This window comes from Amborella trichopoda, chromosome 10 (genome assembly GCF_054954075.1).
Source record: "Amborella trichopoda isolate Santa Cruz 75 chromosome 10, AtrichopodaSantaCruz75HAP2 v2.0, whole genome shotgun sequence".
NCBI classification, from domain to species: domain Eukaryota; kingdom Viridiplantae; phylum Streptophyta; class Magnoliopsida; order Amborellales; family Amborellaceae; genus Amborella; species Amborella trichopoda.
Window position 1 is genome coordinate 41,805,516 of NC_142345.1, and position 26,013 is coordinate 41,831,528.

Genomic DNA, 26,013 nt, shown 5'->3' on the forward strand with positions numbered 1-26,013 from the left:
CTTGAATTTTATGACATACAGATGGTCGTAAGTAATAGTGACACCCTTGTCGTTATTCATTTTTCTGTCTTTATTTATTTTGTGTGTTGTCTGTTCTTTTCCTCTAAAAATTTCTTCCATTGTTTCTCTTATTTTTGTACATTCTATCCTCCCCTCCCATTTGAAGGGCGGCTTCTCTCGCTGGTCTCTGACGTGCCACGTGTCCGCGAACTCTGCAACTCTCTCTCTTTCTTTTGTTATATACGTGGAACCAATTGATATTTTGAGCTTTTCATTACAATTCCAAAGCCTTACAAAGGCAGTCTTCAATTTTGCATTCTTCATTTGTTTGTAAGTGTTTTTTGGCCCTAATGTGGAGTTCTTACTTGAATTCGAGCTAAAAGAGAAGTGTTTTTTAATTCTTAATTGGAATTCTTAGTTGAATCGAAGGCTTCAATTTTAAATCCTTGCTTTTTTTGCCCTAATGTGGAGTTCTTAGTTGCATTCGAGCATAGAGAGGAGTGTTTTCGATTCTCAATTTGGAATTCGTAGCTGAATCTAAGCAAAAAGAAAACTGCTTTTGATTCTCAATGTGGAATTCTTCATTTGAATCTAAGCGAAAAGAGAAGTGCTTTTGATTCTTAGTTGAATCTACGCAACAAAAGAAAAAAAAAAGAAAATGTTTTTGATTCTCAATTTGGAAATCTTTGTTGAATCTAAAGCAAAAAGAAAAGTTCTTTTGATTCTCCGTTTAGAATTCTTATTTGAATCTAACCAAAAGGGTAAGTGTTTTTTGATTCTTAGTTTGGAATTATCTGTTGAATCCAAGCTAAAATATAATGTTTCTGAATCTCAATGTATAATTCGTAGTTGAATCTAAGAAAAAAGAAAAGGGTTTTTGATTTTCAATTTAGAATTCTGGTGAGAGGAAAAAAAGAAAAGAGTGTCTTTGATTCTTAAGTTTGAAAGTTTGGATTGAATTAAAATAATTATAAAATCGTTTTTTGAAGTCTAGAACGTTTGGATTGAATAAAAATAATTAAAAAATCGTTTTTTTAGAAGAGGTCTGCTACTTAGTTGTGATTCTTAGTTGATGAAATTCACATCATTTTGATTATTTTGAGTGGGAATGTGTCAGTTTGAACCTTAGTTGCTGAAATCCATATGATTATTTTGGATGGAAAAAGTTGCTATTTTTGTTTTTTAATTGAAGAAATCCATAATCTTTGGATTATTTTGAGTATAATGATCTCTAATGCTGATTCTTAGATGGCGGAAGCCATTTTACCTTGATTATTCTGAGTTGAAATGGTCTTTAATTTTGATTCTTACTTTGTTATGATTACTTTAAATAGAAATCTGTAATTCTGTTTCTTATTTGGACAAATACAAATGTGTTTGATTATTTTGAGTGGAAAAGGCCAGTTACTCTGACTCCTAGTGAAATCGGTGTCTTTTTCTTTGATGAAAAAGGCTGTAATTTCGACCTATATTGCAATCTTAGAGAGTTCCCTATCATGTAGATTATCGAGTTGAAAAGGTATTGAAGTTTACTATGGAATGTAGGGTTTTCTCTATCAGATTGTTCTGATACCTTTTCAGTAGGGGAGAAGCTATTAAGTTGGGAAAGCTGGCTTTCAAAGATTTCTATCTTTGGAGTTTCTAAAATTTGATGATATCCATATTTGGGATTCCTGGACGTTTTCTATGAATTCAGCTTTATTTTACTTTTATCTATTCAACTGCTTACCAGATTTTTCGAATTCTTGAGATTGTCAGCTCTTTATATTTCCAAACTTATGACCTGGGGTTTTCTGCCTTTTTGAGTGAGAAACACAATAACCTTGCCTATTTTAAGGACTTGTGTGCAATATGCATATAATGTTGCTGCCCATTTTCCTCAAATCCTATAACATTGCCTTCAATAAAAGCTTGTAACATAAAACCATGAATGTCTCTATTTCTTAATTCATGTTTTAGTGTAGGTCTTATTGTTGCAAATTTGTTTCTAAAATGGACTCCAAATTCAAAAATTTCAGGAGCCGACTTCTTTTCTCTTGCATTTGCTCAAGCACAAGGCACATCTCGTTTTGGTTGTACTGATCCTTGCATAGTGCTTAATTTGTCCTTTGGAGCTAGCTCTGATGGCAACAGTGCTGGCTCCTTATCGCCATTATAAAAAAAATGACATAATCGCAAAAAATGGAAGATATGATGATATGGGTTTCTGGAGATCAACCAAATACTCGAATTTCCCAAAATTAGACAAATATACAGAGAATTACTGTTCTTCTAAGAGTACATTGAGATGCTCTGTTGAACCTTCGGAAACTGAATCTGATAAAATAGGAAGTGCGTTGGAGACAAATGGAAAAGCCTCTCGATCTCGTATGGTTCCTGTAGGACAAGTATTAAGAAATCAAATTTCTTCAGTGACCACAAGGAAGCCCACAAGGAAGCTAGTAAATGGGTCAAGGCCTGTTATTAATGGGACAAGTATTGTGAAAAAGGTTCCTTCTACAGCTCTTGTTCAGAGAAAGCAAATTATCAAGGAGAAAGAACTACCACCTATTGATGAGTTGAAGGTTCTCCCTCCCGATGATGGGTTCAGTTGGGCCAAAGAGGACTACAATGTCTGGCAAAGAAATGTGGACATTTGGGCATTTGTTATCAGTTTGCGCATCCGTGTGCTTTTTGACAATGCAAAATGGACATATATTGGTGGATTCTCTGAGGAAAAGCAAGTAAGTTTGGATAGTCTGATTTTGTTTTTTATGGGGTGTTTTCTTACTTTGATATGCTGAAATTGCCATTCATTTGATTTTGTAACTACCTTTCACCTTGTTTTTGAGATATGCATTATCCGCCTTTCAAGATTGTGCGTTGTAAATTGTGGGGAACATTTATTCTCTTCACTGAAACTTTAAATTCACTAGTTTAAAATTGAGAGCCCTTTTCCCTAAATTATTGGGTGTACTTATATTGTGAAATATATCATGAGATACTTTTGTTTCTTGTGTATCAAAACGTGTGATAATTAAGAGAAGTAAGTTTGGGAGATAATGTTGATGATACTTTTTTGATTCATGTCTTGTATTACTAATTTAGCTTCAGAACTTCCTTTGCTTCTTTTGCAAATGGGGTGAAACAAAAATATTTATAATGCTTTTTTGTCCCATTTGTTAGGGATAATCTTATTTAACACATAAAATATAAAAAATGTGATCATATTTCTTATCAAATTCCTCTGAATCTTTATTATTATTGCAGGAGTCAGAACTGCCATTTTTAAACACTCATTTTCCTGTTCCTTCTAAACATCAAGTCTGCACAACTTTTGGCTTGAACTTTTTAAATTTAAAATCATGTTAAATTTACAGAGTTCTCTACAGAGTATGCTAAATGAAATTCGACTGGGTGTTTATAGGATAAATAATCCTTAGACATGGTGCTTCATTGTATGAATACAAGACTAAAACCTCTCTTTGCCATATGTGACTTATATTGTCTATATCGTAAGATTTAAGTTCATCAAGTTACTCTTATATTGACCAGAAAGTAGAAGACAGGGAAGCACTTTTTACTTTTAATCCCTTCTTTCATTTATATTTTATGTCTATGCTCATATGTGTTATTTTTTGTTTCCAGAAAATTAGAAGGCGGATAACTGCTTCATGGGTGAGGGAATGTGTATTACAGCTGGGCCCAACTTTTATTAAACTGGGGCAGCTTTCATCGACAAGGTCTGATTTGTTTCCCAAGGAATTTGTGGAGGAACTTGCTAAATTGCAGGTATTCTTAAGAATTAACCCTGAAATTGCTCCCTGGTTGAACCTTTACCTAATATTGTAATATTGTATTTACTTAAAAATTTAGGTTTTGCTTTAAGAAATAAGGTGAGAGTTCGAACAAATTTAAGTGGACTCTTCACCTGTGAAGGATAGCATGGATCTGCATTGAGCCTTTCTGATGGAGGAAAAAATTATACTTATTTTTAATTTCTATTCAATTTTAAAAGATGTATATTTTGATTTTAGTTTTAGGGTTTTAATTCTAGGGTATTTTTAGTTCTAGGAATTCTAGGGATTTTTTAGATAGTTTACTTAAAGTTAGGGAGTTTAGTTTCAAGTTATACTTAAGTTTGGACCTTTTGGTCAAAAGTTAATTGTGTGGACAAATCATACCCTTTGAAGATCTTATCAATGTTGAAGAGGTGTAGCGTTCAATAAATTTAGGGCATTGGAATCAGAGTAGCGCAATGGAACTATGGTTGTCTCAACTGCAAATTATGGCCCTGATTTCAGAAAGTGATAAAGTAGATGTGGAGAAAACCTCTAAAGGCTAGAAAATTGAGTTTGGAGTATCTTTACATGATTTCCAATGGGAGTTAACGAGTAATTGAATTTGATAAATTTGCATGGATTCCTCAATATACATATCAAGATCCGTTTCTTGAGGAACTATCTTTACCACGAATAGTATTTGAGCCAACAATGAAAAAGAAGGTTGATAAAGGTGTTTTTGATGCTGAATTCATAGCACACTTCAAAACTCGATGACGAGTTTTCTCCAACAATGGGAGAATGATGGAGGGAAAAATTATACTTATTTTTAATTTCTATTCAATTTTAAAGGATGAATTTTGATTTTAGCTTTAGGGTTTAATTCTAGGGTTTTTTTAGTTTTTAGGAATTCTAGGGACTTTTTAGATATTTTAATTAAAGTTAGGGAGTTTAGTTTCAAGTTATACTTAAGTTAGGATCTTTTGATCAAAAGTTAATTGTATGTACAAATATTGTCCAAAACAATAATTTTCCAATATCAACAAGGGCATGGATGGGCTGGAGTGTCATTCATGTGTACTTCTTTAATAAAAGAAAGATTTTGTCTTGTAAAGAAGCCTAAGGCTTGAGCCCTACGTGGGAGAAAGCCTTAGGGTTTCTCCAAAATTGCTTGTTTCAAGGTGCATATTACTGATTTTCTATGTTACTTCAAGTTCTTCTACGTCACTTTCACTCGGAGGAACTTGTGTTAACAAGTATTTTGTATGCACACAATGCACATTGGATCTTAATGATGAACTTGCTTTGTTTTTAGTGCACTATCATGTTTTTTTTTTTTATTTCTAATTATATGTATGATGCAGTAACTATGCTAAACATGAGATGGGACATTTTTATATTGGAAATCTAGATAATATTAACCAACATATATGAATAAAAGCAACTTGAGGAATGGAAAGAACGATGAATATTTTAATAACATGTTGTAATTATGATTTATGCTGACCCCAAATAGTTTGGGAAAAGGATGTAATGATGATGATGATGATGTTGTGATTTTAATTTATGAGTCATGGTTTGGTTAGCTTATTTCCAAAGATAATACTACTTTGTTATAGAGGGTCTGTTTGACAAAACTAAATCTGAATGTCCAAATTTCAAACAAATCTAAAAAAGTGATTGCCCTGCTTTTCATATATACAAATTATATATTATCCTAATATGTGTTTTTATGTGCATGTTTGACTGAATTTTATAAAAGAAATCCAGATGCAAGCACTTTGCCTGATTGACTCTAAGATTATTTTCTTTCTTTTGCTCCATTTTTTTCTGAGGTCGCCATCATCTAATTTTGGGTTTATTTATCTGTAAAGGTAGAGGTTGGCCCTGTATCCTCTCTCTCCAAATTCTTTCAGTTTTCTCCATTTTTGAATGTAATTGCTCTTTTCTTCCTTTCCTATTCTTGGTTTTTCTTTCTAGCTCTGTTACTGATTTTCTTTGAATCTCAAATTGGGTTGCTTCAATGGAGATTCATGCGCCTCTAGTTTTTCAAATCACAGGTTGTTTCTTCTATTTGACTTTCTTAAGCAAATTCTCAGGCTGTTTCTTCTATTTTCCTTTCTTAGGCAAATGATTTCTTTTGAAATCCATGGCTTTTTGCTTTGATTCATTAATAATCTCCATTGAGTTGTAGCCTTTCTCCTCTAATTGATTTAACCATTCTCCTTTAAGTGTATGGCTTCTTACCATTTGAATTGAACTACCACACAAGAAAAGTCAGTCTCTCTCTTTTCAATTTCTACCACTTTCAGTTAAAGATCAAGGTGCATGCACAATGCTCAAATGACGATCCTCCAGGGAAAAACCCATAAGAAGCTCTCTGATTAGAAGCCAAGCAGCCATGAAAACTGCAGCAACAATAGCTTGGACCTCAATTTTAGCATAGAATTTCGAGAGCCATACAATAATCTAACATAGGAACCAATGAGAGAATTCATAGGGGAAACTCAAGAAGAAAACCCACAAAAATTCATGGATTCAATCTGTAAGAATTTTGTGTTTGATATGCCAGGATATGTGATTTGGATTCTATTGTTGTGGCTGCTCATATTCTCTCTCTACCTTCACCCTTCTTAGGAGTACCAGATTGCATACTCCATAAACCTAAGCCAAGAGATGACCGATTCAGTGAGAGAGATAAAAAACCAGATCAGGGAGATAAACATAAAGGGGCTGCAATTTAGGGAGAAGGGGCTTAGGTGGAGAGAGCTTTGGGTTGTAGAGGAAGAGAGAGATGAGGGGCTCACCTAGGTTAGAGTGAGAAAGAGGAGGGGCTCTGTTGGGGATTTGTTGAGGAAGAGATGATGAGGGGCTCGGCTAGGTTAGAGAGAGAAAGAGGAGGGGCTCGGTTGGGGAGTTGTAGAGGAATTGAGAGACGAGGGGTTGAGAGAGCTTGGCAAAGGAAGATAGAGAGAGGACACAGAGTGTCAACTGTGTAGGATGTTGCTCAAATACTTTCTAGTATCTTTTAAATTTAAGTCAGTTGAATTTTTTGAAATATGGGATGGTTATTTGGATGTACCTTGATACGATTTGATCCTATCAAACATGGTCCACAAATTTCTATAATTAAGATTATATTAGATTCTACAATATCCTGAAATATCATGATAATAGAAGGCTATCAAACAGACCCAGAATGAGGAAAATTAGCATAAGTTTCTGATATTGTAAACTTTGAGGATAATATAGAAAAATTCATTGAGGAAACACACATTCATGAAGGCTACAAAATTGAATTTGACATAAATACTCCAAGATACAGCATAATTATAAAGGTGCAATCTGTCACTAAAAGCACAATAATTCTGTCAAATCAATAGACTTTTGTCATCCTGATTCTCCCCTCTAGCTGAATATTCCATTTGCAGCATTGAAAGATTGCTCGGAATGTGCTTGTGCCTTTATGAAGTGACTTTTTGTAAGTATATATGCAAGTTGTTTTTCAGTAGTTTCAAACTCAATAAGTGACCTTTTGTAAGCATTATCTCTTTTCAACTTTTTACCTTAAGAGCAAGTGGTATTCAAGTTAATGTGTTTCTTGATTGTATGAGGAAGAACTTATGATTGGTTGACAGAAAAGACACATATGTCATATTATGCCTGAGAGGTTTGGATAGAATTATCTGTTTCTTCTTGGTGGATTAATATACCTGTGAAATCATTTTTAGCTTCACCCTTTGAAATCTATATCGAAGAGATTCCCTACTCACTTACTAATTTATCAAATGTGAAAATCCATTTAATTTATGTGTATCAGTATCCAGTTTATTAGAACTCATAGTGATGTAGAATCTTTTGTCATATCTGTGAATTGATTCAGTATCTAGTGTGTAAACCTTTTCTGTTATGAAATTTGGAACTTGATTTTATTGTTTGGAATATGATTATTCTTAAGTTTGGGCCATCCATGGAACCGTTGTTGTATTCAATTATCTTCTGTTTTTTTTTTTTAAACCATAGTTCATAGTGAATGGTGTCTACTTATAAACCTGGAAAATGCGTACTGGATCTCACTTTATGATCCTGTGTGATCACATAAACCTTAAATTCTTACCCTGTGATGGCATATCTACAACTGAAACCTGCATGGCATTTTCTCTTTGAAGGATTGTATTTTACTGTGGGATATTGTACATTAGGTATCATGAAGTGTTCTAGAACTTTGTTGATGCTCTCCTAATTTAGTAAACCCATTATTGGGTAGTTTCTGGGAATGAACTCTAAATCCAGCATTTCAACCATTACATCACTTTGAATATGTTTGCAAAGCTTAATATTTATGGTCTATGTTCAAATCAGGACCGAGTGCCTGCATTTTCACCAAGGAAAGCAAGAGATCTTATACAGAAGGAGTTTGGGGTTCAAATAGACATAATGTTTAAGGAGTTTGAGGATCAACCAATAGCTGCAGCCAGTCTTGGTCAGGTGTTTGCTTCTTCAATATGCTAAATTTCATATTACCAAAAGGAGTTGCCATTAGTTGAGAACTTTATTATTCATTGTTCATTAGAGGATGTAATTGTGCTATTTTTTAGATGGCAAATTTAATGAATATAATATTTTTGTTAAATTTCCTACAAATATGATATATAATTTTTTAATGACCATCATTTATTTTAATGGTATTCTGTTTTTAGTTTGTACTGATGCCTTCTGCATTGCTGGTTTAAGGTACACCGAGCTGTATTGCATAATGGAGAGAGAGTAGCTGTAAAAATTCAGAGGCCTGGTCTGAAAAAACTTTTTGACATCGATTTACGTGAGTAGAATATGTCTAGTTTTCCCATTGCGGGTACGTGTGTGGATGTGTATATGGGTTCTGTTATTCTATCCCTCTATGAAGTATCCTGTTACCTTAATATTTTCTAACACTTGATGCCATTAGGCTTTTTATGCCACTCATTGGGGGTAGAATGGATAATAATTGGTAAAGAATTTTGTCAATTATTGGGAGGTTACAATTTTATGCATGACATCATCTACACAAAACATTATGTTTTCCAACAACTCACGAATGTCCTTGTCCATTACCAACGATTGCCAATCTATCCCTGATAAATGATGTATAGGACCCATTACAAAAAGTATTTTATTGTTGAAAACGGCTAAGAAGGATGACGAGGTATTCGGTATCAATCACAATTGATTTCGGTCTCACAATCTGCGTCTCTGTTGACCTTGTCAACCTCTTGGTGTCCTTGGGATACCAACCAAATTTGATTTTGGGAACATTGCAAAAAATTGGAATCCAAATGTTAGACAGTCCGATATTGACCTGAAATTCGTTAAGTTACATAAGAACTTTGAAAGTCCCTTACCTGTTAAAAAATTCAATATAAGAACTCTGCATTTTCTAGTGATGATATCTCTAGTAACAGTCTCTGCTTACTCCTCAACCAATTTTGTCTTAGAGAAATTCAACTGTTTCTTTTACCAGCAAATTAGGTTCCACTCCTGCACCAATTCCACGAAACTGTCAAACATCATCTGGAATAGTCCAAGTAGCTCGAGAATACTTTCCTAGATTTAGTTGCCACTTTGTGAGAAAAGATGGTCCACCAATTCAGGTTCCTGCTTGTGACGTGTGTATGATACCTCATACGAAATCAATGAAGAACACGGTGATTTTAGTTGTGTTAATATGAATTTAACCAAAGGACATGTTCGTTAATTCTTTAGCTTATCTAATTATTGCTTTCTTTCAGCACTTTATTAATTTCAGTTTTAATTTGCCTGTTTTCAGAGAATCTGAAGATGGTTGCAGAGTATTTTCAGAGAAGTGAAACTCTAGGTGGACCGACAAAGGATTGGATTGGTATTTATGATGAATGTTCAAAGTAATTATGAAGCATCTATATATGACTTTTTCCACCATTTGTTGAATTACCTATTTGTAATTTTAGCTGCAAGTAGTGCATGTCGTAATGAGTCAATGCATCAATTTCTACAGCATCCATAATTTCGATCTGAAATGTGCCGTTCTTCTGGCATTTGTTTATTTGAATCCTTTTTTTCATGCTTCTGATGTTGCTTTTTGGGTCCCCAGAAACCTTTGGAATATCGGCCTGGAACCTGAATCATGGTTCCAGTTTTCAGACAATTCTTGGTTTCTACTTTATTACAGTTCCATTTAGTTATAGTTATTCCTCCTTGACTTTTGCCATAACCGTACTGCCATAAACATCCAAATTTCCAGTGATTTTTTCTCTTGTTGTTACTCACTGAATAGATATCCCAGCTATTCCAATGTTTGTCTAAATTTTCCAGGGTTTTGTATCAAGAAATTGATTACGTCAATGAAGGGAGGAATGCTGATAAATTTCGTCGTGACTTTCGGAATGTCAAGTGGGTTCGCATACCTGTATGTTTCTCATGCAATGAGAGCTATTTCTTTTATTGATGCAGTTGGGTCAAGTTAATCTGTTAAGTTTTCAGACAATGATAGCTATTTGTATTATGGCTGTTGGCATTTCCGTTACTATTCCTGCTATATACCAATAACATGATCAATGCTTAGCACAAACCTTTTCAATACCAAATGATCTGCATTCATGATACTGATTGTGGGCGTTCATTTGTTCTGTAGCGAGTATATTGGGATTATACTGGTAAAAGGGTGTTAACTTTGGAGTATGTTCCAGGTTAGCTTTTTTTTATTTCCTTTGTGAGAATGTTTATTTGATATTTTGATTGTTTCTAGTTCTTGACTTAGCAAAAGGAAAAACATATTTCGAGTTTGGTCTGGCTATGTTGCAATTTTTTTTTGGTCTGGCTATGTTGTAAATGTATTTTGTCCTTATTTTTTGATGTTGTGAGCAGGAATTAAAATAAATAACTTGAATCAGATCGATGCTCTAGGCTATGATCATTCTGTTATTGCTTCACGTGCGATAGAGGCATACTTGATTCAGGTTTAGAATTCTTTCCCTCTACCACTAGCTTGATTCAGGCTTTGATTCTCGTGATTTCATTAATTGGTCCTTTATTTGTTCATTTTACTTGGTCCTTTATTTGTTCATTTTACTATAATTTCCAGAACATCTATTTAAATTTGGTTGTTATTACCCTATGGATACACCTCCTTCAGGATGGAATTTTTTTTAGATGTAAAAGCAAGCTGCCACTATAAATCGCTCTTCTTTGATAAGGTTTGAAAGCAGTAGCTTGATTCAGGCTTTGATTCTCGTGATTTAATTATTTTGTCCTTTATTTGTTCATTTTACTATAATTTCCAGAACAGCTATTTAAATTTGGTTGTTGTTACCCTATGGATACACTACTTTCGAGATGGAATTTTTTTAGATGTAAAAGCAAGCTGCCACTATAAATCACTCTTCTTTGATGAGGTTTGAAGGCTGGCAGATGGCATCCGAATTTCACAAATGCTTCCTGCTAAGAATGAGTCGGCCCCTTAATGGGGTGTGTGCTTGTACAGTATGGTACATGTACCATGCTGTTTATTATGCCAATAGTATGATACATGTCATCTCCACTATCTACTCTCAACAATGGGCAGTTGGGAGATGATCATCTGCTGTGCTTGTATTGACAATGGGACTTGAGTAGAGAATGGCTCAATACTATCATCAATTGCTTAGTATATATTGTAAGAATTGTGCCGTGCCATTTCCTTTTTGTATATTTTCCTCTTTGTGTGTTCATCTGTGCATGTGATTGTTCACTATGATTAATGTATCATACTAACTGTGTGGTACATGTCATTTCCACCCCTAAACAAACTTCGTGAACTATGGAGAAGAATCATTTTCCACTTGAGAAAACTATGGCGAACTTGAGCTCGTTGTTCTCTGTGGTGGATCATAGGTTGATTTTTATCATTGTATTAGGGCTTGCAGTGGATTGGACCTGGTCCAGGTCTGTGCGGGCCAGCCCTGGCTAGAGCCTGGCCCTGGTCCCTACAGGGGTAGTTAGGGCCCGTCCTGGTCCATTGTCCAAACTGGGCCAGGCCTAATCGATTTAAAAAAAAAGGAAAAGGAAAAAATAAAGCGAAGGCATAGGGCCGGGCAGGGCTGTGGCTTAGGCCTAGCCCTCCGGCTGTGTCAACCGAGCCCTGGCCCTGCCCTTAAGCTGAAGTTTGCGGTCTAGGCCATAGTTTCTGGTGGCTGGGTTGACCAGGCTGGGTGGGCTGCCTGGCTCATTGCCAGCCTTAGCATGATTCATGGTTTTGATTTCCTCTATTCTTGTGTGTGTACTTGTGACAATATATACATTCAATAATACATAGAATTTAGTGCATGAGTATAGGATGCTGGTGGAAAGGGAAAATTGAATAATTTATTATGATAACATAAGAAATAGATAATTTCAATACTAGTATTTGTAAATGTACAGCTGGAGCAAGTCCTAGAGTAATATACTGTAGGTATGTTAATTTGAGTGTCTTTGAGTCAACTATTAAGGAAATTCTTCCTGAGCATAGAAATTTTGGTAATGGTTGTTGTTTGATGGGGAACTTACCTACAAAGTTTTTGTTAGAGTTCTTCTTGGTGGTTGGCTGTTAACTTTTCCTGGAAATATTGTGAAACAGAATGTGATTTTCAAAGTTTTAGATAGTGCATCACTTGCTATATTTTTCTTTTTTGGATAAAATATGTTAACCATGAGATAAAATGTTTTTCCATGTTGTAATTAAGGTAGTATTTGCTTGCTCTTTTCAAGTTCGATTTTAAATGGATATACTGAGTCCACACCTTTAATTCAATGTTAATGTAGTACTTGCTGATATGCTTCAGATATTGAAGACTGGGTTCTTTCATGCCGATCCCCATCCAGGAAATCTTGCAATTGATAAAGATGGATCTCTCATCTATTATGATTTTGGGATGATGGGTGAACTAAAATCATTTACTCAAACAAGATTGCTCGAACTTTTCTATGCAATATATGAAAAAGATGCAGACAAGGTATGCCCTACAGACTCAAACAATTTATATCTGGTCATTGGATGGCTGTATAGAAATGCAAATAAATCTGATCAATCACTCCAGAATAATGTCCATTATGCTTCATTTTGTACAACTATCATTATTCTTCATTCCTTTAATCATACAAACACATACCACACCCTGCATGTACACTTACACAAACACAAACACACCCCGGCACACGCAAACATGTATATGTTTGTATATTATCATTTAGCATATAATATATGTTATTGATATTGTCTGTTAAACAATTGAATAGTTTGTTGATTTAGCAGATAAAATACAAAGGAGAGTATGCGATGATCCATATTCTTTGGAAAATCTATGTTCATAGGTGTCATCAAAGTCAATGGATCAATGGTGATGGAGAAAGTGAGACCTACCACTCATGTTGCATTCTGATGCTCCCATCTCTTTGACCAGTATATGGTTTCTACTCGGCCAGCCTGCATATTGTAGAAAAGTGGGCTTGGCAATTAATACATTTTTTAAATATAATTTGATACTAATTTTTAGAGAATATATAATCTTTTACATGAAGATCATGAATATGAACAAAATAATAATTTAACACTAGAAATAATATTTATATTAAGGAAACATTTGGACCGTTAGGTACCATTGTTTTTAGATGGACCATCTGTTTGCATCCATCTTTAAGATTGATGCTTTATACCTCTGAACCGCATATTGTAGAAATGGGGTCCAGCCCGCTTGAAAAAATTTTCCCTTTGACCATCATGTCAATCCATTGATTGGATGGCAATACACTTATGACTCTGCATTTCTGTGGTCCTATGACAAGAAAAACAAAACTAGAAGTGTTCGAGAGCCTACTGTATTTTTGATACTTGAACACATAGTAATAGCATCATCATCATCATTATTGTCAGAGCCTTCTCCCAACTATGGGGATCGGCTACACGAATCCTGCTCTATTATGGGTCATACTCTTTGTGAGGCCATAAGTCTCCATATCTTTTCTCACTACTTCCAACCATCTCCTTTTGGGCCTACCCCTACCCTTTTTGAGCCTTCAGGTGTTGTACTTTGTTTGCGCCGCACGTGGCCAGCCTACCTAAATCTACTCTCTCTCATCTTATCGCCTATTGGTGCCACACCTAAATTCTTTCGAATGTATTCATTTCGAGTTCTATCCCTTTTTTCATTGCCACTCATCCATTACAACATCTTCATCTCAACTATACTCAATATATAGGTATGTTGTTTCTTGACCGCCCAACATTCTGCCCCATAAAGCAAAGCTGGCCTATAGAATTTGCCCGTAGGTTTCATTGGTATGCGGGAATCACATAACACATGGTAATAGAATATTGTTTCTATATTTTACTTATTATTATATATTTTTCTTACACTATTCTTTTCTTGAAGTTTTTGCAAATAAAGAGTTACTTTCTAGGTAATGTCTTTCTATTATTCACTAGTCAAATACCTGAGATTCTAGGAATCTTGACTCAACCCCTCATAAGCCAAGGTCAAGTCTCGAGTCAGCAAACCATGCTCTCCATATCTGAGGACCCCCCTTGTGATTAGGACATATGATTTCCATCATAGACTTAAATTTGTTGGAACTTTTTTTTTCCTTTTTTTCGGGTGTAAATTAGCTTGGCACTTGATGAAAATGGAGATCTAGACATCACATTGTGACACTTGTCATCCCAACTACCTCTGTGTGGAGGCCATTCTTTTAAAATCTTGCAACTGTACATGACCGATATTTCATGTTGTTGACTGAAAACTGTTTGGAGCATCAAGAACTTGTTTTCTTAGTAAAAGTTTTCTATTAATTATGGAATTCCCTTAATGTGACTGGACTTCTTGTTTAAGGATTTTGTTTTAGAATCTTGCAACTTTACATGACCGATATTTCATGTTGTTGACTGAAAACTGTTTGCAGCATCAAGAACTTGTTTTCTTAGTAAAAGTTTACTATTAATTATAGAATTCCCTTAATGTGACTGGACTTCTTGTTTAAGGATTTTGTTATGAATTATGTACAGCCTTCAAAAAAGGCATCAAAGTGATGGGGACATTGAAATCATAGTTGTTGGGATCGAGAGGGGAAATGGTACCGGGATCGGGAGCGGGAATGGTACCGGGATCGGGATTGGGAGCGAGGGATCGTGAAATGCTAAAAGATCCCTATGGTTGGGAACACTGTCCATACGATGCATATATTAGGTATTGAAATACCAAAATATTAGGGATCGAGATTTCAACCTTTTGGGATCTTGATCCCAACTTTTTGGGGATCTTGTTACCGACCTGATAATCTAGGATTATGCATATTCTTTAAAGTATGGATCTCATTATTGATAGCAAGCAATCAAGAGTTGTGTTGCTAGTTGTCTATAAACAAGAAAATCATTAGTTTGGTTGTTGTCTTAGTCTTTAAGGATATCGGGATTCCTATTTGTGGGGTTCGAGATCCCAAAATTTAAAAATCGAGATCCATGTGAGATCCGTTCCGGATGCGACAGAATCGAAATCCTAGAAGGGATCGCCTACCAAAGTAGGAGATCCCAGCTGGTCTTTTGTCTTTTTGAGTTGATTCCAAAACTCTGCTGTCCATGTGTTGTGACTGAAGTGAAACTGAACTCTTCCACATGGAACAGACAGATAGGCAGACCTTGTCCATGTATTGATTTCATGCAATTCATCATTTTAACCATTTGACATTATGTATACTTTCATCTGTTGAGGAATCTGCTCTTAATTTCCTATGGGCATACATGAGCAGCAATCCATCTGAACAACTTCATAAGGATAAAATGTGAACATTTCATGGCAATTCGTCATTTTGCTAACTGTATTCCTCTGGGAAATAACAAGCTTATCAACTGCAGGTTATCAAATGCCTCATAGATCTAGGTGCACTCCAACCTACTGGCGATATGTCACCGGTTTGCACAATCTCCCTTTCTTCTTAAGTACACTTACCATTTCCATTTAACTGTACATATACTTTTTAGTTTTTATTTGATTTATCATGTCAAATCCTACAATCTTGATCAGGATTAGACTCATAAAATTTCCATCAATTTCTAGGTGAGGAGATCTGTGCAGTTTTTCCTTGACAATTCGTTGAACCAGGCACCAGATCAAGAGCAGACTTTGACTGCAATTGGTGAGGTTAGTCACATGTTGCAGTTATGCACTAACTTTTTCACATGATACATTTTTCATGCGAAGGTACAATATTGGCTTTCGTTCAATAGTTGCCATAATATTAGCTCGGTCTACATAGACAACAATGAACTCAAGGATCAACACTGCTCTTGGCTGCTCTGTTGTCGACATCTATGCATCTCTGTATTAAGGTTTGCCACTTCCATGTGATGATTGCTTGTTATTCATGACCTTGTATTGTTGTTACTGCTAATGTTGTTGATGGTGCAATGGGCAGCATGGGAATACAAGTGGTTTATCAGTATTTGTTGATTCTCTTAAAAATAAGATTAGTCGATTTGTTGGGTATAAATTTTTAATATTGCTTATTTTAATATTTAATGGAAATCAAGAATGGGTTGAATCGAAAATTTTTTTTTATTTTTAGAGTTATGGGTAGAGTTTTGGATTAATTTTTAGGAATTTTATTTTAGAAAAGCTTTTTTTTTTTAGGGTACAGTTTCTATTTTTGGGGAATTATCCTTTATTATCTATTATTTTTACGAAGTATCTATCTTTTAAGGTTGGATGTCATCTTTAGGTTTAGAAGAAGGTAAGGTTCATGATAAGAGTTCGTTTGTTTTAGTAGGCTTATCTTTTACAATGGTTAGGAGGCGATCTCTCAGATACAGGAAAGATATGAGGTTTATTTTTTTATTTTTAAAGAGATAAGAGGGAAATGGGAAGATTAACTAATGGGAAGCACATGGATAGAAGATTATCAATTAGGGAAGGAAGGCATTTTTTTTTGGAAGGGAAATTTTTAGATGCATGGTGGTTGTTATGAAAGCACATCGTTCAAAGTAAAAAGGATGCTTTTTTTGATTGAATGAAAGAAAAGTTTTATTGCAGAGAAAGAGAGTATCTTGTCTTGTGTTTCATGTTGTTTGTTTTTTTCTTTTTGCTTTTTTTTTTTTCGCTGCATCAACATGGTTCAAAGATGGCTGGAGATTGCGATGGCTGGTCGTGGAGGTCTTAGCCGTAAAGATGCCAACCGTATATGATTCTGCAAGGAAATCAACAACTTGACGGTGACAGGTACAAGTCTGGTGCACAAAAGAGAACAACAACAGTGTGCCCTAAACAAAGAGGAATCTACATGAATAGATCCAAATTGTGAAGATTTTTAACTTTTTATGGAGAATGTATAAATCAGAGTCTGACTCAGAGTTGGAGCGAATGATGAAGCTGCCTTCGACCACTTGTTCTATGCACGTGCTCCTCTTTGGGAGCCTCATGTTTGGGAGGATAAATCATGGGATTTAGTTGATCTACATGATTTGAAAGAGAATGAGGTTGATTTTGGCGTAGGTCGATTCGAAAATCAGTAGGTTGTTGTATATTTGGATCTGCCATCAATTTTTGATATATACTTAGAGGATGATAAGATCTTGTAAGAGATCCAATTTCTGATGATGATCAATATTTCATGGTCAAACCAATATCTGACGAAGAAAAAGATGGACTGAAAGGACAATCAATAGGTGGAGTTGGTTCGGGTGAAGTTGGTTCCTGCATTGAAAGTTCTTATCTTGAAGATGCTTTCTTGGTAATATAGTGACCCATTCCTCGAGGGTTTCTCAGTTTTAGTGCACAATCATTTTGTTTTGGTCAGTGCAAGAGCCCACAAGGCTCAGGATCGTGTTTACTATATTTGGGATGATGAAGTTTGTTGGACTAATGCAAATTTCATCTTAATACATTTCAAAACTCGTTCTCGAGTTTTCTCTAACGAGTGGAGAATGGGCAGATCAAGAATGGTTGATTCATAAATTAATTTTTGTTAATCTTTTTTTTTGAAGTTATGGGTAGATTTTGGGTTAATTTTTAGGAATTATATTTAAGAAAAACTTTCTATTTTTTAGGGTATAGTTTTTATTTTTGGAAAATTTGTCGTTTGTTAGCTTTTGTTTTTAGGAAGAATCTATCCTTTAAGGTTGGACGTCATCTTTAGGTTTAGATGTATGAAAGTAAGAGTTGTGATAAGAGTCTATTTGTTTTAGTAGGCTTATCTTTTGCAAGGGCTAGGAGGTGATCTCTTAGAGAAAGGAAAGGTATGAGGTTTGTATTATCTTTGTATTTTAAAGAGATGAGGGAAAAGGAAGATTATCTAATAGGAAGCACATGGATAAAAGGTTATCAATTAGGGAAACAAGGGATTCCGTTTTATTTGGAAGAGAAATTTCTTGAAACAAGGTGATTGTTATAAAAGCACATCGGTCAGTGTAAAAAGAATGTTTTTATTGTAGAGAAAGAGATTCTCTTCTCTTGTGTTTCCTGTTGTTTTTTTTAATTTTTCTAAATCAATATTCGATCCAGTTTCATAGAAATGTTCGAATCCGTCATTCATGGGGACTTGCACCTCTGTGATTGGAATATAAACCTTCCCCCCCATTAGGAGAACTTTACAATAGGTTATATAGAGCAACAGTGAAATTATCATGGGGAACTCTTTGGTTCTGCATCATCAATTGTTTCTTTTCAGAGAAACAGAACGTGGCAGTATCTCTAGCCTCAGAAGGTGGCAAGCCACAGAACAAAGAAAAACAAGTTCCATGTTTAAAGTCCCTGAAGAGTCCAGAAAGACAATTTCTTGGTTGAGATCAACACCCTAGTTCTCAAGGTTGTTAACCTTTCGGTTCCTCACACAGTAAAAGTTTAATATCCTACTTAAAATTTTCCTGATCTGTACCAATGGTATTGAGAAGGGGACTTTGAGTTCAGCAAAGATTTTTGGGACTGAAGAAGCTATTAATAATCTTTCTAGCAACCCTTTGATGGATTTACTGCACACACGAACCCCTAATCTCCATGAAACTACAGTAACATTTCAAAAAAGGCAAAAAACCAGTAACTTTTAGTGGTGAACCCTCAAGCATCTGAATGCATAATGTGTTTTCATCTTAGATTGTAATGGTCATACTGACTTCACTAGCATCGATTTACAAAAATATTGAAGTTAGGCATGCCCCACATGTCAAAGTGAGCCGACTTAGGCAAGTGCCAAGTGAGTGAGTTGACTGAGGCAAGCTCGAGTCAATTTCCCTCGATACCAAACTGTAGCAAGACGCCATGAGTTGGCTAACATATTTTGCCTTGAAATTGTTTATCACCCATTTCTTAATGTTTGATTTGGGGATTGATGGTATTAAATTCATTTCAAAATTGGGCTCAGTGGTGAGGCTCACTATGCTTGCTTGCTTGCTTTGGGAGATGTATGCTTCTATTATTTGAAACTTCTAGTTCTTGAGTGAAACTGCCCACTTATTTGTTGTCTTCCTGTAACGATCGAGGGGTAAGTTCTCTACTGTGTTTATTATAACAGTTGTTGCAAGAAACTAAGGCACAACAGCCATTTTCTACAAATAGTATCATTTGTATATTATTCATTAAAGTTTGTTCTTTTTGTAACTATTTATAAATTTGTGAAGCGCCTCTCATTTTACCAATCACTTCTATTTTCAGATTATGCATAATATTGAAACATTTCAGTTCTACTTTTGGTTCTCAAAGCGAGAAGTGTGATACATATGCTTGGCATGATGAAACCCATTGTTCTGTAGGATTTATTTGCAATAGCCCTTGATCAGCCATTTCGCTTCCCATCAACATTTACATTTTTGTTGAGGGCCTTTTCAACACTTGAAGGTGCACACTCTTTCCTTCAACTGTGATGGGATAGTCAATATCTGAAAGTTGAAATTGTTTGCTCCTTTTCTATGATTTTGCAGTGCAAGCATGGGAAGAGAAACTAACATTTTCTATGTAATAAACATACATAATTGTATTTTGGTATTCTATTGGGATATATAAAATAAAACATAAAACTGATATCAGAAGACAGTATTTGTGTTTATGGTGTTCCTGATTTCATGAGATCTGCTTTTATTCATATTTACCCAATAAAATCAAAGTAAAAGGTTACAAAGATTCACATATTATTTTGCTTTTAACTCCTATCACTTCTTGTTTGATGTGCTTCGAACCTTAACTTTTTCTTTGCGAGGGCAATGTAGAAAGTTGCAACTTAGGACCGATGTACATATACCTTGGTATTGTCCAAAATTTTAATGATCTTTTCTGTCATAGGTATTGGATACTCGTTGAATCCAGAGTTCTCTTTTGTAAAGATTGCAGCACCTTATGCCCAGGTCAGTTTTATATTTGCTCCATTTTAAATTTTGATTTAGAACTACAACGGCGTAATCTATCTTAAAGACAACCCCTCTATATTGATCTATCTTTCCTTGAACATACAGGAGTTGCTAGACAAGAGACAAAAGAGTCAAAGTGGAACATATCTTGTGGAGGAGTTCAGAAAACAAGCTGTTGATGTACTTAACTCATTCTCTACATGTTTTCAGTTTCATTTTTCAAATCTTTTCCATGCATAGGATTCTTTCCACTGTTTGCTTTTACAAAATGTAGGAATTGTAGTGGCGAAATCAATGATAAATCTACGGAGAATTTTCTTTATTGATACTGGCGAGTCTTATGTTTTGAGTGTTTCATTCTTTAGTCTAATGTCATTGCATGCATCTTGTCATAAATGACAAGTCACTGGAAAAGAAAAGTCATCAATTTCTCACTGATACTGTGTTAGGAACACATATTGATGCGGATTTATTTCATGTAGAAAGAGAAATGAAGTGCTTGAAGGGCTGCGTCTGCTTTGAACCATAGGAAATCTCCTGAATTAAGACCTTCCCCTTTTTAGAAAAATAATATATTTAGTGTTTGGAGTGATGCAGCTGCTTTCTCAAAAATTTTTAGATTAAGGAAAATTGCTTTGTATGGTGATAGAGATTCAAGTGTAGGTTAAGGAAGGGGTAAGGATTTGATACCTTCTAATTGGGGAGGTAGTTAGGTTCTTAGTTTTCTTATTTTATTATTACCTCAAGAATGAAATATTTATATACAGTGAAAACACATAGATACGCCTTAATCCTTTGGATTTTTTTCGGTTCATGCATATAGACCTTCCTCTCTATTGCAATAACTTTGGTCTCTGTGCCCCCTTCTTTGCTAGCCTTCATTTTTCCTTGTTTATTTCATTGGATCAAGCTTTTCCGTGCACTTTTTCTGCATCTGCTTCTAGTTGATGTTGTACTGCAAAGCTAATATATGACTCAATAATGCAACATGTGGAGGATATGATTATTATCTCATGAATTGGAGATTAACTCTTCACTGATTGGTTTTATCATTCACTGGGTGTTATGAATTTGTCTATCATCTGTATCATGTCTTTTTCTGATTTGGATAAGGCATTTCCTTCAACTATCTTATCAAAGAACTGTAGAATTGCATGTTGAAATGGTGTGTATACTTTGTATAATGATACTTTGACAATTCTTTATTTTTATGCATTATATTTGTGCATTACTCATAAGGATTCAGCTATTATTCATCTCTATATTGAAACCATACAATTTGATTTTTTACGTCAATAAAGTTTTGGTCATTAGTTTACTCCTCTTCATCACTTTTACTGTAATTCCCTTGATAGTCTTTGAGGTGATCTTATACATGTGACCATGTACCCTCTATTGAAATTCATTCAGTTCATGATGATTTTTCTTTTATTACTTTAAATTTGTATTTCTGTAAGGGATGATTTCTCAAGATTTATGTAAAACCCTGAGAGAACCTCACAATCAAATAACTTTATCTATTGTCTCTATCATGGCAAATCAAGGCTTAATCACAGCCATCATCCATTCTCAATCATAAGTGTCAAAGTCATCCTGGATAATATTCTTTCGCAACCTGTATTGGACACAATGATGATTTTCAGATTTTGAGTCTGTTATGCACTCCACGAAGCTCTTCCAACCATAAACTTTCGCCTTGAAAGACCTTTTAGGGAGCCATTGTTATCCAAAAGCTTTGTTTGAGCTGCCAATCTCTTTGTTCAACTTCTAATATTCTGTGCCCTGTTTATTCCCTCCAGCTATTGTTAATTAAATCCCACATATCTGACCACCTTGGGTGCACCATTTTTTGAGAATTTCCAATGTAGGCTTATGCTTCAATTTGGGAGACTGAAGCACTTACCCCATGCATGCATCTGAACAATAAAACAAAATGCATCTCCAACTCCTCCTCAGCCTCTATAACTTAAATAATCATGAGATATGAGATGTAAAAATGGTTTTTCAAGGCCCCATCACGACATGGTTTTACATGGTCCTATAATTATGAGATGTTATGAGATGTTCCATGCCACATTGCGAAACACACGTGTAACTCACGAGCAGTGAATGCAACATTCTGCTTTGAAAAGAACAATATCTAAAGTAAGTTCTAAATGACAGTGTTATTTCTTTTTCTTTCTAGAGACTCCTTATGTATTGCTTGTCGTTTTTCTTGGTTCATTTCTGTGTTTTTGCATTTGACCAATGAATTTGAACCAAAGAATGCTCTTTAATTTGCTGACCGGCTTCACATGATTGAAATATTTGCACCTTCTGTGCTATTTTCCTGTTCATATCATGGTCGGTCATATGATTCTTCTTAAGCTACATGGTTTGAAGTATAAAATGTCGTTAGCCATCTTTATGAACCCATGGCTGCATTTACCCATAATTTTGACTTACACAGGCTAGAAGCTCTACTATTTCCATGCCATATAGAGTTCAGCACATTGATGAGTTTGTAAAAAAACTTGAGGCAGGAGATCTAAAATTGCGAGTACGAGTACTTGAGGTATTAGTATTAACCATATTTCCAATGTGTTTGTTCGTTGTACGTCTCTCTCTCTCTCTCTCTCTCTCTCTATATATATATATATATATATATATATATGGGATAATCTTAACTTCACGACCCTTCAAATTACAAAGGTTTAAGATAGAGAGAGTTGTGAAGGCTGGATTTATTAATTTTATAGTCAATTTTTTTAAAAAAGTTACTTTTGTGGAGCAATTTTGTAAATATTACTACAAGACAAAAGGTACTTTTGTCATCTCCATAAGGGGTAAAGTTGAAATTTCAACTAAAAGACAAGGGCACTCTACAAATAAAGTTTCAGGACACTAACTTGATCGCACGGTCACAATTGTCTGGTAGTGTTTCAATTTTTATTTTTTTTACGAATCGGAATGATCTGAAATTTGGACTGTGTGCACATCTTAGTGAGGCGCACCTAATAAAAATCTGAAAAAAATAATTCGTAAAATATAAATTGATCAAAATACCCCTGTAAATTTTTGGGGGTATTTTTGTCATTTTATATTTTACAAATTATTTTTTTCATATTTTTATTAGGTACGCTTCACTAAGATGTACACACGCTCCAAATTTCAAGTAATTTGGATATGTAGAAAGAAAATTAAGATTGAAACACTACTGGACAACTGTGACCGTGCGATGAAGTTTGGAGGGTGATGAAGGTAGGCGAAATCACTGTTCATTTTTACCTATAGGCGTTGGGAAGAGTTTTTTCCACATATATATATATATATATATATATATATATATATATATATATATATATATATATTGATGGGGATTTTGTGCATCAGCCGACACACCTATTCAAATGCCTTCTCCTTCCAAAATCATCTTAGAGATGGATTTTGGACTTAAAATTTGACAGGTCCATAATCTTGACCACCATCACAATCCTAAATCTGGAAAAAATGGATTTTGAACATTATAATCTTAATGCTATTGTAAAATATGTTTTTGGACCATTCATTCTCGTACATCTTAGTTCTTCGCAGATCATCATATGTGCACTATTTTTTGAGGTGAAAAATTGTGGATATAGAGTGGAGAATCACTGAGGATGCGTTTAAGATCCTAGATCCATCCATACGATAGATTTTTGGAAGGGGAATGCATTTGAATGGAACCTCACACACACACATACACGCATATATTTCATCGCTGAAGTCATTTGACAAACATACAAGATGGTATTCTTCAGGCAGAAAGGGCTGCTCGAAGAGCATCAATCATGCAGTCAGCCACTATATATACAGTTGCAGGTGGAACATTGTTGAACTTGGGTGTGACACTCACCTTCCAAGGCAGCCAAGCGTTCGCAAATGGTTCATTCATTGGTGCTGGTATCTCTTCTGATCTCTCTCTCTCTCTCTCTCTCTCTCTCTTTCTCTCTCTCTCTCTCACACACACACACACACACAACGCACACATTCATGTGCATGATCTTATATTTACATGCTTGTGAATGCTGGTTTCTATGCTTTCTTTTGATGGTTGAAAGATATCAGCATGATCCCAATGAAAATAGGCATTTGGGGCAAATCTTTGCTTTTATTATATGCTATGTTGACTAAGAACATACTTAGATATACCTGGCAAGCAGAGTTCTGAATTAACTCAATTATATTTTGTTTTCTCTGATATCTGCAGAAATTTGGAATACCAGTTTTTCAGTAAACAATTGGCTTGTTTTTCACAGTTAGTTTCAGAAATTGCTGGAATTTCCTGAAGTTAAACGTTTAGTTTTAGAACTTCTTGTTCTGTTTACAAACCTGAAGTACCGCTGAAATTCCTATCAAAATTCAAATGTTTAGGTTTCAAATTTTTTTTTTTGATGTTTTTTTGAGAATGTTAAGCATTGTATTGCTAAAAGGAAAGGAAGTAAGTACATTGGAAAGGGAAAGGGAAAGAGGGAGGAACCCTCAACAGATTTCTAAGTACAAATCCCCCAGGGGAGCAAAAAATGGTATCATTCCCCTAATGGGAATCAAAAAATGCTATACATTTGGGACCATAAGCACATCAGTACAAAAACCATGTATGGTCATCACTAGGGCGGCCAAAATGTTCTATTTATTTTAGGATTCATTTTGGAGCACTATCGCCTCTGCAATACTGGATGTGAGATATGTTTTATCCATTTTTTGGTATATGATCATGACCTTTTCTTTTGGTTGCTACACAGCTGTCTTTGCTGCTTTGCTTGCTCGATCCATGCAAAGAGTACAAAAGCTCGACAAATTTGAGAAGATGATTTGAGTTGCTTCTCGTGGCATGTTTTCATGCTCCCTTCATCATTTAAGTTTCCTTTGGGTAATATTTGTAATCGAAAGCATGTGCCCAAGCATGCATACAATTGTGTATGCGTATATGTAAGCCATGGCAATGCATAATTTGTATGTATTTGTATTATTTTAGTGTAATAATTTATTATTTTGTGGGGGGGAGTGGAATGATGGACTCCCCTTCTTGAAGATGAACCTTTTCTTTGTTTTGGTTGAGAAGATAGCTCTTTTAGGGCCTGTTTGGTTCCTTGGATTTATAATTCTAGGAGTCACTTTGGTTCTTTGGATTTATAATTCTAGGAGTCACTTTTTTTGGAACGACGTGTTTGGTTCGAATTGACATTTCTGTTGGAATTGAGATTTCTGTGGGTTCCCGAATGTTTATTTTAAGCCTAAATTTGAGAAATCTCAATTCCACTGAAACAGGTGGAATCAACATTTCATGGAAACAACCCTATTTTTTCATGGATTCATATTAAAATTTTAGAGAGGGAAACTATATCAAATTTTATCGAGGGAAAGTAATATGAAAGTTTTTAGAGAAATTACATGAAATTTTTTTTTACAGAGAGACTATCATAAATTTAACGTTTTATAGAGAGCTTCTTAAATAAATAGAGAAACTATCTTAAATCTTAAGTTTTAGAGCGTGAAAGTATATTAAAATTTTAGAGAAAGAAACTACATTAAAATTTAGATAGAAGAGCTAAATTTTTTTTAGAGAGAGATTTCAAAACTTTTAGAGAAGTTATCTCAAAATTTTAAGTTTTAGAGAGTATTAAAATTGAGTAATGACCTTATAAGACCCTCTCCCATCCATGTATGTAGGACTCCAAAGGATCATCATTAAAGTTGATACGGATCTTTAGAAAAGTTACCACAGGGGTGTGGTATTTTGACTTTTCTATAGATCTGTGTCAAATTTAATGGTGATATTTTTGGGTCCTACACACATGGGTGGGGGAGGAGGATCATGTCTAAAATTTTAAAGATAGAAATTGTATAAAATTTTGGATAGATAAACTAGTTGAAAAT

At 34.8% G+C, this 26,013-nt stretch overlaps 1 protein-coding gene across 1 annotated transcript; it reads left to right on the forward strand.

Moving 5' to 3' along the window:
- Positions 1 to 264: 264 nt before the first annotated feature.
- LOC18433909 (Protein kinase superfamily protein) lies at positions 265 to 25,167 on the forward strand. Its single transcript, XM_088849038.1, has 18 exons — positions 265 to 330; positions 2,115 to 2,723; positions 3,628 to 3,771; positions 8,124 to 8,249; positions 8,496 to 8,583; positions 9,568 to 9,661; positions 10,092 to 10,185; positions 10,411 to 10,465; positions 10,644 to 10,735; positions 12,578 to 12,748; positions 15,640 to 15,696; positions 15,842 to 15,925; positions 19,525 to 19,609; positions 20,051 to 20,112; positions 20,221 to 20,295; positions 22,565 to 22,669; positions 23,895 to 24,036; positions 24,879 to 25,167. Exons 2-18 carry the CDS (start codon positions 2,124 to 2,126, stop codon positions 24,950 to 24,952), a joined length of 2,148 nt encoding a protein of 715 aa, XP_088705164.1. The 5' UTR covers positions 265 to 330; positions 2,115 to 2,123; the 3' UTR covers positions 24,953 to 25,167.
- Positions 25,168 to 26,013: the final 846 nt, after the last annotated feature.